Here is a 10,925-nt window from a genome sequence, read left to right on the forward strand (position 1 = left end):
AGGAAAAGGTATTCAGAAGTGGTGACACTTAAACTGAGATCTAAAGGATAAAAGGAAGTGATGTGAAAGGAACCAGGGGAAGAGTACTCCAGGTGGAGGGAAAAGTATGTGCAGAGTCTTGGAGGCATGAAAGAACTTGGAGGTGCTTCAGAAACTAAAGAACAATGTTGGCAGAGCACAATGTGGGCGGGGATTGTGGCACAAGGTACAGTGAAAGGCACACAATGAAGTGGACAGGTCATGATAAGCCTGTAGACCATGAGAAGGAACTGGATTTCATTCTAAGAGCAATAGGAAGTCACTAAATTTTAGTGTCTTAAAGGTTATATACAAGAGAATGAGATGATTTCTATATAAAAAAAAAAATCACTCCTGCTGCAGTGTGAAAAACTGGTTAAGGCTGACAAAGGTGGAAGCTGAAATTTCAGTTAGAAGGCAAGGAGAGTAGAGCAGGTAAGAGATGATAGGGACATGGTCCAGGTTAAAAAAGGTCCTTGGTACAATTAATGATCCTTTGCAATATTTTTGCAAAAATGATCCTCTATGATTGTGCTGCAAAAATCTCAAAAGAAGTAAAGGATGCGGTCTTTTCCTATTATACATTTTTTTGGGGGTAAATGCTCCCCCAAAAGTCAACATTAAACGTTTGTTCTAGGACAGTCTTAAAATCTTAACCAACACTATTAAGTGCAAAATATAATCATCTCGAAAAGGTAACCTTTTCGAGCGGACATGTGGCTTGAGCACTCGGGACTTGGCGGGGGGGGGGGTCACAGCCATTAGCACCTCGCTTAGGACAGCCAAGTACAAAAGCCTTGAGACAGGAATGAGATTGCCACGTGCCCATCAATAAGAAACAGTAACAGAACGGTCTCGCGCTACAGATTTATTTTTCACGGTTGCCTCACAATAGCTAATAATTCCATTCGCTTCTAGTGAACCAAGAGCAAAAACGCTGGTTTTACAAAGAATGAAGACATCTAGTGGGTGCCTGTCTGTATATTCCGAAAACAGGACAATAAAGCTCCGTAGGGTTTGGTCACCGCTTCAGCAGGAAGGCACTGCCCTCCACACCCTCAAATATCAACACTTCTGGAATATTCTCAGGAACTTCCTCCTGCCAGTACTTCTTCAAGCCACTGCACATGTAGGCCTTCGCCTTCCCGACCCTGGGCCCATCAAGCAACTAGTGAAAACAAGTTCTCTTCACCGGGCGGTGGACACGAACTCTTCAATGCTCAACTCCAGGAGTCACGAAAGCGCGCGATTACGGGTTAAGTCCCAAACATCACTTCCGGTCACCTGCCCGGCAGCCCTCGCTCTACCGGAAGTCGCCAGCATGACGACGCAAAAAAAAGGCAGTCGTGTGCGTGTCCGTCCCAGCAGCCAATGGGTTCTGTCCACCTCCTTCCTCCGTCGCCGATTGGTCTAACCGTGAGCTGTGACGTTCAAGGGCGGGGCGCAGAGGGAGATACCGAGGCCGAGAGGGGCCAAGCCCCTCAGTCGCCCCAGAAGACGGGAACACGGGGTAAAGATGGTTTACATCTCGAATGGTGAGTTGTAGGGTCTTCGGGGGCGGCTGCTGGCCCGGGAAGCCGGACCCGGGTTTCTTCCATCCTCGCCCGCCGGCCCGGCGCCGCTTTCCTGAAGTCGCTCGGCCCTGCGGCGCGTCAGCCGAGCGTCCCTGAGCCCGCAGGCGGGGGCCGAGGTCCGGGCGGTGACGACGGTGCCGGCTGCCTGGCGCCCTCGCCCACCTTCTAACTGGGTGTCGCCAACGTGGTCTTTGCTCTCGGACGCCCACGTCCTTAGCTAGTAATGACTACAGGGTTAACACCGTCTGTCTGCGTAGCGCCCGTGTGTGAGGCGCTGTTTTAACTTTTTCGCTATCAAACCTATTCAGTCTCTACAGCGCCCTGTTCAGGTAGTTGTTTTGTTATCCCGTTTTGGGGGCGGAGATTCTGAAGCGCCCCTAGGTCCAGTAGGTTGCCTAGCATCGCTAAGGTAGTTAATGGTTCAGTCGGGTTCCGAGCAGAGGTGACTGTTGTCAGCGTCCTTGCTGTTATCGACTAGACGGTCTTTCTCTATAATGTATAAGGAGAATTAAGTAAATAGAATAGGCTTCCCTTTCCCCTCCCCCGCCCCCAGGAGTTGGTAGCTAGTCATACACGTAATTTTTTTTTGCCCTAATTCCAAGGGGCACAGTAAGAAGCACCGCCCCCTGTAGGAACAAGGTAACTAGTCCCAGAGTAGAGAATGTGAGAGTGACATAATTCAGTGACTCTCTAAAGAAAGTGTCTGGTGGCACCTGGGTGGCTCAGTCGGTTGAGCGTCATCGAACACTGGTTTGGCTGAGCTGAGGCTCATGGTCTGGGGCGTAGTGGGATCTGCCCCGCCTGGGGCTCCGCGCTCATCCGGGAGTCAGCTTGGAATTCTCGCTCCCTTTGCCCCTACCCGCTGCGCTTGATCTCTCGCTCTCTCCAAAACAAATAAATTTTAATTTAAAAAAGTGTCTGGAAAGGAAGGACACAATATGACTGGGTCAGACCAGTGCCAAAACTGTCTGCCCACCTGTTTGATTCAGGTGAAATCAGTGCCTTGGTGCAATCTTGAGCAGGATCGCTGGAGCTAGGTCCTTGTTCTATTTGAGTCATCTGTTTATCTTCAGAGAGGATTAAGGTAATTGAGTGAGAAGTCTTCTGGCTGCGTGCACTTGGCATTTTTCTGCACTTCAAAATGGCTCCCCTCCTCCTGGCCCAATTAAAAATGAAACAAGTAGGTTGATGGACCCTACACAAAAGCATCAAAGTTTCATCTAATTTGGGGCACTTGCAGAATTTGTGTTATATCCTTTGTGGCTGGCAGCTTCTATTTATGCATTATTGAGTAATTCTTTGTAGTATGTCTTCGTGTGTATGCACTGTCATAGTGAATTGGGAGAGTGAGGTTCTTGTCTCACTGAGTCGAAAAATGAATCTCGAGGACAAGAGAGTGAGTAAAGCGAAAGAGTTTTGTTAAGTGAGGATACAGAAAAAGCTCTCAGGAGTGAGAGGGGTCCTGACAGGGTTGCCACTGAGGGCCTTTAGGGTTGGTCTTTTATAGAAAACTAACCAGGGAACTTAAATCCTTTTAACATCTCTGTTGATAGCACCTTTGAGTAAGGACTAGTAATAACACCTTCAATGGCTTACTTCCTTTTTAGGGTCCATAATTCTTTGTTGGTCACAAGTAGCTGTTACAACAAGACCCCACCTCTGACACCTAGGCCAGGGTGGTCTGGTTTGTTCCCTTATCTCTGGTTTCCCTACGCCTCCATATTTTTGTGATTTTTGTGAGCCTGATCCCATAGCCCCCTACCTATCTCTCCCCTACCTAGCCTCACCTGTCCCTTAATAGAGGATCCATATAAATAATATAAAGGTCCTATTAAGGCCTTTATCTCACTTTAATAGTTGAGAAATGCCAGTTACATCCAAGCAACTTATTTCCCTCTGCGGATATTGGGAGAGGAGGTTTCTGCCTTCGGAAACTAGGAGGGAAAAGTGCTAAAAGCAAGATACAACAATGCAAGTGCATACAAAGGGTTCTTTAGAGTCACAAAGAAGGAATTGATGTGTTCTAGTTAAATGTCTTTTAGAAAGATTGAATTTATCAGCACTTCACAGTGAGGAAACATTTCTCTTACTGTCACATGACTTTTTCTTTAGGAATCCTAAATGATGACTAGCCTTGCGAAACTTTTTCTCAGAGCAGGAAAATACCACATCAGCCAATGAAGCAGAGCTAGTAAGAGGCAGAACCAAGAGCGTCACCCATGCTCTGTCTTGAAGTGTATCCCTTTTTTGTCAATAGCTCCATTGAGAGCTCAGGTCCAAGTGGATCCTTGAATGTAAGGCAGACAAAGAGGAATTGTAGACCCTGACTGAGGGGGTGGAGGTGAGTGTGGTGAAGCCCTTGAGAAAATGGAGAGGAGAGGTGGTTGACAGCTCTTTTCCCAAAATATTCAGGCCTTTTAATTCTCAAGCTTAAAACTCTAGAGCACTAACTTTTCATGTAGCTCCATTATTATAAAGTGGTTTGAAAAATAGATCCTCATTTGTGCTTAAGACAAAACTGGAGTCCATAGGGGCATCTGGGTGGCTCAGTTAGTTAGGTGTCCGACTCCTGATTTCGCGGCTCAGCTCATGATCCCAGGGTCCTGGGATTGAGCACAGTGTCTGGCTCCCTGCTCAGTGGGGAGTCTGCTTGTTCCTCTGGCCCTCTGCCCTTTCCCCCGCTAGTGTGTGCCTGTCTTCTCTTTCTCTCCCTCTCAAATAAATAAATCTTAAAAAAAAAAAAAAAACCTGGAATCCATAATTGGAATCAACAGCATCCCATTACAGTGGAATTACAGAAAAATAGTGGTTACTTTAATGAACAAGGCAAATTCTCTTCAGTACTTAGAACACCCAGACTCTTTGATTTATGGAAATTTTAACATAACTGTAAAGATTTGTAAGAGTGTGTATAAACAACTTTTTTTATACAGGAAAGAGACTTTGCAAGTGAAAAGAAATATTTTCACATTTAGGAAAGTGGAAGTGGTGTGAATATTCTTCTATATTCACTCATTCCATTTGTTTCCTCAAAATACTGGAATAAACAGAGATTCATGCGCCGGCATTCATAGCAAAATTGTCACAATAGCCAGTGGGTGGAAGCAACCTAGTGTCCATCAACAGATGTATGCATAAACAAAATGTGGCCTGTACACATGATGGAATATTAGTCAGCCTTAAAAAGAAGGAAGTTTGGCACATCTACAACATGGATGAGACTTGAAGACATAAGCCTGTCATCTAAGTAAGAATACTGTCTGATTCCTCATATAAGGTTCCTAGAGCAGTCAAATTCATAGAGACAGAAAGTAAAAGGGTGGTTGCCAGGAAGTAGGGGAAGGGAGAAAAGCGGAGTTCGTGTTGAGTGGGTACAGAGTTTCAGCTGGGGGAAGATTTAAAAAGTTCTGGAGATGGAAGATGGTGATGGTTGTACAACAGTGTGAATGTACTTAATGCCATAGAGCTGTACACTTAAAAATGGTTAAAATGGGAATTTTTTAATTTATATTTTGCCACAATTTAAAAAGAGAAAAGAATACCTGAATTGTCACTCACCAAAATTAGGGACATAGGAAAACATTTGACATGTTAAAAGAATGACCCCTAGATCATAGAGCTTTACTTCCCTGAACCCTTCCTTAGAAGGATGCACACATAACAAACCTTTCCTTGTGTTGGCCATCTGGAAGAGTGAACAAGTTGAAAACTGAGTCTTATTGTTCCCTAAGCAACTAATTGTAATACATGTTGTGTCAGGGATTTGTAGTACTAACTGAAGTTTCTTTTTTCTTGTCTGTAGGACAAGTATTGGACAGCCGGAGTCAGTCCCCATGGAGATTATCTTTGATAACAGATTTCTTCTGGGGAATAGCAGAGTTTGTGGTTTTGTTGTAAGTGTTAACTGCTCTTACTAGCCCTGATATTTAAGTTAACAGAAGTACATTAGGTACATTATGTTGAGGTTCTTAAACAAGCTGAGCTTTTCTGAAACGGTTTTTAATTATAATGTATATATTTTAATTATTAGCTTTGCTAAGTGAAATTAAGACTTTTGTGGTGGTAAAGCTGCCCCAAACATCTGACGAGTATGAATATGATAGTTAAGTAGCTTGACTGTGGCTTAGCCTTGGTGGTAACCATTTCAATCTGCATCTATGGGACCAGGCTTCCCTATTCTAATGCCAAATGACAGTGCCTCACTTTCTCTCTGCTGTTTCAGCTGTAGTGTGTGCAGCTTTTACTCCATATTATACAATAAACCAACAAGGGGAGTTAGATCTTGATAAAAAATATCCCAAGTAGTAAATTTGTTTTTTAAATTGTTAGATTTGACACAGGAGACAAAAATTTAAACTCTACCATAATTTCAAGCAATTCTTAGTTAAATGCATTTTTTGGTTTTTCCCATGCTGTTTTGTGAAAATTGTTCATCAACTGCCAACAAGTCTTACTCATGCTAATATATATATATTTATATTTGAATGTCACATGGCATAGAACTGCAGGGGTGCAGAGATGTGGAAGACTGCCCCTTCCTTCGTTGACTGAATTCATACTACAATGGGTGTTGGGCTGGGCATGATTGTGGGAGGTGGACATCAGAAGAAGTTACTCCAGGTGGAAGAAACACAGGGAAGATGGCAGAGAAGTTTGAATAGCAGATTGTGATCTTTATACTTAATTGGATTGTCGCTTTGATTTAAAAAGATTAATCTGATGACTGCATGTAGCATAAATAGAAGGGGGGAAAAATGGAAGAGATGGTTCTGTAGAAAAATACAGTGGGACAGAGGGGCCTTAAGTTACCCAGTGCAAAACTTCCTTAAAGTCTCACATTTCACCTACTCCCTGTTGTTTTTTTTTTAAATATTGTTTTAACTTAAATTCTTTCCCGTCCACAAGTAAAGAAAATTCCATTCAGATAGATTCCCAGAAGCCCTGTGTCTCTGGCACACCACCTTAGGCTCCTCCCTCATCAAGGTAGCATTAGGTAGTCTGTTGGCATGGGAAATGTGGGGGAAATGAATGTGCAGTACTGTAAAAACAGACTCAGGCCTGACAGCTGAGTGGAGGAAGGAAGTTGGGGATGGCTCCGGTTTCAGAGTCACTCCTAGACTCTGTCAAGGAGACCTATTAGCATGTAAGAAAGACAAGGAATGGTGGCTTTGGCCCAGAACATAGCACCTGTGTAGACATGTGCTACATGGTGTTGTCCAGCTGGCTTCGAGAAACGTGGGGTTGGAACTAAGTTGGTTTAGTCATCTGTTCACAGACATAACCGAAACTATGGAGATATATTTTATAATGTTGAAAGTGGTATTTTTGTTTTCTGCCCCTTGTTTCAGTTTCAAGACTCTGCTTCAGCAAGATGTGAAAAAGAGAAGAGGATATGGAAGCTCCTCTGATTCCAGATACGATGATGGAAGAGGGTAGAACTTTTTAAATTGATAATAGATATTTTACCACTCTGTAATTTTAATTAAGTTAAATATTATAGATGGATAGATATAGGCTCATGGAAATAAAAGGTTTAAAATCTATTTCACAAAATTAATGCCTTACTGTAAATTAAGTCAAGTTGCCTCTGATTTGATAGAGTCAATTTGACAAAGCTAAAATGTATATCAAATATCCTATGGGAAAAGTCTAAATTAGAGGATGAAAACTGATGACCACCATTAAAGCTAGAGATTTCACTTTAGAATCTGGATTTCCCTCTAAATCAAAAAAGAGAAGATGAAGCGGCACGGGGTTGGACTTGTATTTCCATGGAGCTGGGTTTCATTTGGGCGTTTATTTACAGGAAGTACTGTTAGGTCATCACAATTTCTTGCTTGACTCACTTTTCTCATGTACATTAAGTGTCTGGTCCCTGTAACTATTTGAATTTTCTCAACTGCTGATCTAATTGGTTAATTCCTATTTTAAATAAAGGGGTCTGAGTGTTTGAAAGGAACCACTTGATGTCTACTAAACAGTAGAAATTAAATTTTTCTTTTATTAGGCCACCAGGCAACCCTCCCAGAAGAATGGGTCGAATTAATCATCTACGTGGCCCTAGTCCTCCTCCAATGGCTGGTGGATGAGGAAGGTAACTTAAAATCTGAAATTACTCTGCAGAGATGTCATTTTGGAAAATATCTTCTTAGGGAAGTTTTCTTCAGGAAAATAGAAGTTACCCACTATTTTGTTATTATTCAGACATCTTATTTGGAAAAATATATCTTAGCCCTTGAAAAATTTATTGAATTTTGTTATCAAAGTATCTTTTGAAAAAAAAATTGTTGGGTTTTTTTGGTGCAGATCCAAATTAATAACTAGTAACTGATTGTTAAACACTTTCTTTTAGGTAAATGTCTGCTCTAGGAAGCAGACAAGTGGACATGCACATTCATAACTGAGGGAAACCATCAAGAAGTAGAGCACTGACCATGCTGGACAAGGAATTGAATGTGTATGCCTGAACAAGGATTGCTCTGTGTCCTCACAGACAAATGAGGTCGTGCTGGGAATTCCCTCCTCAGGGATCTGGCATGACTGACATGCAGTTCTATAAATGTACATGTTTGTCTCATCATTTTGTATAGTTTATGAAAGTATTAATGTAGTTTTAATAAGTAAATATTTTTAGGTTACAGAACTTGACTTCTCATCTTTGTATAATTAAAAAACTCGATTTGAAGAAAAATAAAACGTTGTGTATTCAGTACAATTAGTGTCACCTCTTTAACTTCTGAAATAGTATTCATTGTTAATTTGTTCTCATTTATAAATAAATCACATTGTATTTATTCCAGTAGTATACATACAATTTTATCTTGAAACATATTTGTCCTATGAATCTTTAATACAGAGTATCAGGTTTGCTACCAGATATAATTATCAGGGTAATTATAAAGCCATAACCAACAAACCTGAACTACAAAATGATGATTGGCTAGGTGGTCTTTAAAATCATAGACTTCTGTGTTATATTGACAAATTTGAATTCTAAATCATTGCTTAAGATACTGCCTGTTGGCTTTCACCCCCATGAACGCTGGTAGCTCTCATATTCTTTCACTAGAATGGAAGCTCAGTGAGGGTAGGGATTTTGTCTTTTTTACCCCAATGCTTCGAACAGTGTCTACATGGAATAGGCACTGAAATACCTTGGAAAAATGAATAATACAGATAATTCTGCTTTGTGTTGAACAGTCTTTGAACCAAAGTGTTTCAGGTAAAAGCATTTTTTTTTTTTAACATTTTGAGAGAGTGAGCACACAAGCGGGGGGTGGGGTGTGCCAAGGAAGAAGCAGACTCCCCACTGAGCAGGGAGCCTAACACGGGGCTCGACCCCAGGACCCTGGGATCATGACTTGAGCCAAAGGCAGATGCTTAACCGACTGAGCCACCCAGGCGCCCTTGGTAAAAGCATTTTTATATTTATTTGGAAGTATTTGTTCAAGTATTTGGAAGTATTCAACCCTATTTGCCAGGAAATGGAGATGTAGTGACATACTGATCTTCAAACATAAGGGGCAATTATAAGAAAATTTTCAGGTTAAGGATAACAGAGACAGTTTACTGACCACTCAAGTCTGTCAGACATTTTTATGTTTTACATATTAATTCTGACACACTACAGTAGGTAGATGATGTTTGCATTATATAGATAACATGCAAGGGTTCAGCAAAGTTTTGTGATTGTATGACTAGTGAATGGCAGAGTCATTCTGTCAAATCACTTAAGTGGGGAGGAGACCTGGGCAGTCTCGGGACATGACGGCTTCTCTGTGTGTGTGATTCATGATCCCCGCCCCCCTGCCCCTCCACCTAACTCCTCTGCAGGACTGTTTAGGGCTATTCTATAGTTCTGACTTCCTCCGATATTTAGCTCTCTCACTCTGAGCATGAGGTAGACTGCTGTAGGGCAGAAATGTAGCCTCTTGAGTAGCTTGTGTTCAAATCTTGTCCTTGCTCTCAATAGCTTATGCTCCTGAGTAAGGTCATTCTATCCCAGTGTACTCATCTGTGAAGTGGGGATTAAATTCCTACTTCAAGGGATGCTTCATTCATCAGTATTTAATCCACAAATAATTATTGGGCGCCTACTATGTGCTGAAGATAACAATGGTGAATAAGACAAAGTTCCTCTTCATGGAGCTTGCTTTCTAGTGTGGGAAACAGCAGGCAAGTTAAATACAGACTTAATTCCTGCTTCAAAGGAAATAAGATAACAGGGAGGCTTCTCTGAGGTAACATTTGAGTTGAGACAGGCTGAGAAAGCGAGCTGAGGGAAGAGCACCCAAGGCAAAGGGGACAACATGAGTGATGGCTCAATGACGGGAAGGGCTTGGCATGTCTGAGAAGCTGAAAGAAAGTAAGTGTAGCTGGAAATGCCAACAGAAGGAGAGGAGGTGAATTTAGAGATGTAGCAAGGACTGGATTAAGAATGGTTTTCTAGGCTGTGGTTAGTTTAGATTCTGTTCCATGAGCAAGGGGAAACAAAGCATGGGTTTAATTTTTGAGATGACACATTGGTGGTATTAAATGAGTGCTGGGTCTGTAGTACTGACTTAACTACACACTTTACAACTTGACACTTGGGCAACTGAATTAAGAACAGACTAAAGAAAGACCAAGCAGGGGGTTGGGCTATAAGGCTTTTACAGCCCACGTGAGATGATACAAGTTCGGGCTAAGTAGTAGCAGTAGGAGTGGAGAAGTGGGTTCCTTCAAGATGTATTTTAGCGACTACCAGATTTGCTGATGAATTGGACAACTGAAGAATCAACCTGGTATTTACTGAGTTGGTGAAAGTGGCAGTAGGGTTTTTTTTTGGCGCGGGGGGGGGCGGGGCGGATCAAGAGTTCCAGTTTGGGCTCATTTGTAACGCCTTGTGGACATCCAAATGGAGATACCAAATAGGCAATTGGTTATCAGTCTGGATCTCAAGGAGACTTCCAGACTGGAATCACGTATTTGGGAATTACCTTCATATGTAAAGCCATGAAACTGGATAAAGTCATCCAAGGGGTGTGGTGTGAGGCGCCCTAACTCAAGAACACCTTAACATCAGAGGCTGGACTGAGCATAACCAGCGCAGTATGAGGACTAGGAGTATGTGTGGAGTCTGGGAAGCCAGGAAGACGCAGCTGTGAGCGAAGCGCGAGGCCGGGTACTAGCTGCTCCTTGGTGAGCGCTCAAAATAAAACCAAGTCCGCTGTGGGCATGCTACCGCCAGGACCAATCACAGCAACACCCACCCATCCACGCCCCACCCCCGCCGCGTCCACCTCCTCCGGGCGGCTCCGCCCCTCCGCTTTCCCGGAAGTCTCCCGGGCGGCT

The 10,925-nt window shown here is 42.7% G+C and overlaps 1 protein-coding gene across 1 annotated transcript; it reads left to right on the forward strand.

The window, feature by feature from the left end:
* The first annotated feature begins 1,415 nt into the window (after positions 1 to 1,415).
* Positions 1,416 to 7,690, forward strand: SELENOK (selenoprotein K). Its single transcript, XM_028124549.2, has 4 exons — positions 1,416 to 1,553; positions 5,395 to 5,485; positions 6,941 to 7,024; positions 7,600 to 7,690. Exons 1-4 carry the CDS (start codon positions 1,535 to 1,537, stop codon positions 7,688 to 7,690), a joined length of 285 nt encoding a protein of 94 aa, XP_027980350.1. The 5' UTR covers positions 1,416 to 1,534.
* The last annotated feature ends 3,235 nt before the right edge of the window (positions 7,691 to 10,925 follow it).

Source organism: Eumetopias jubatus, unplaced genomic scaffold (genome assembly GCF_037043125.1).
Source record: "Eumetopias jubatus isolate StellerSeaLion01/CBP00866 unplaced genomic scaffold, mEumJub1_p1.0 scaffold_1, whole genome shotgun sequence".
Taxonomy (NCBI): Eukaryota; Metazoa; Chordata; class Mammalia; order Carnivora; family Otariidae; genus Eumetopias; species Eumetopias jubatus.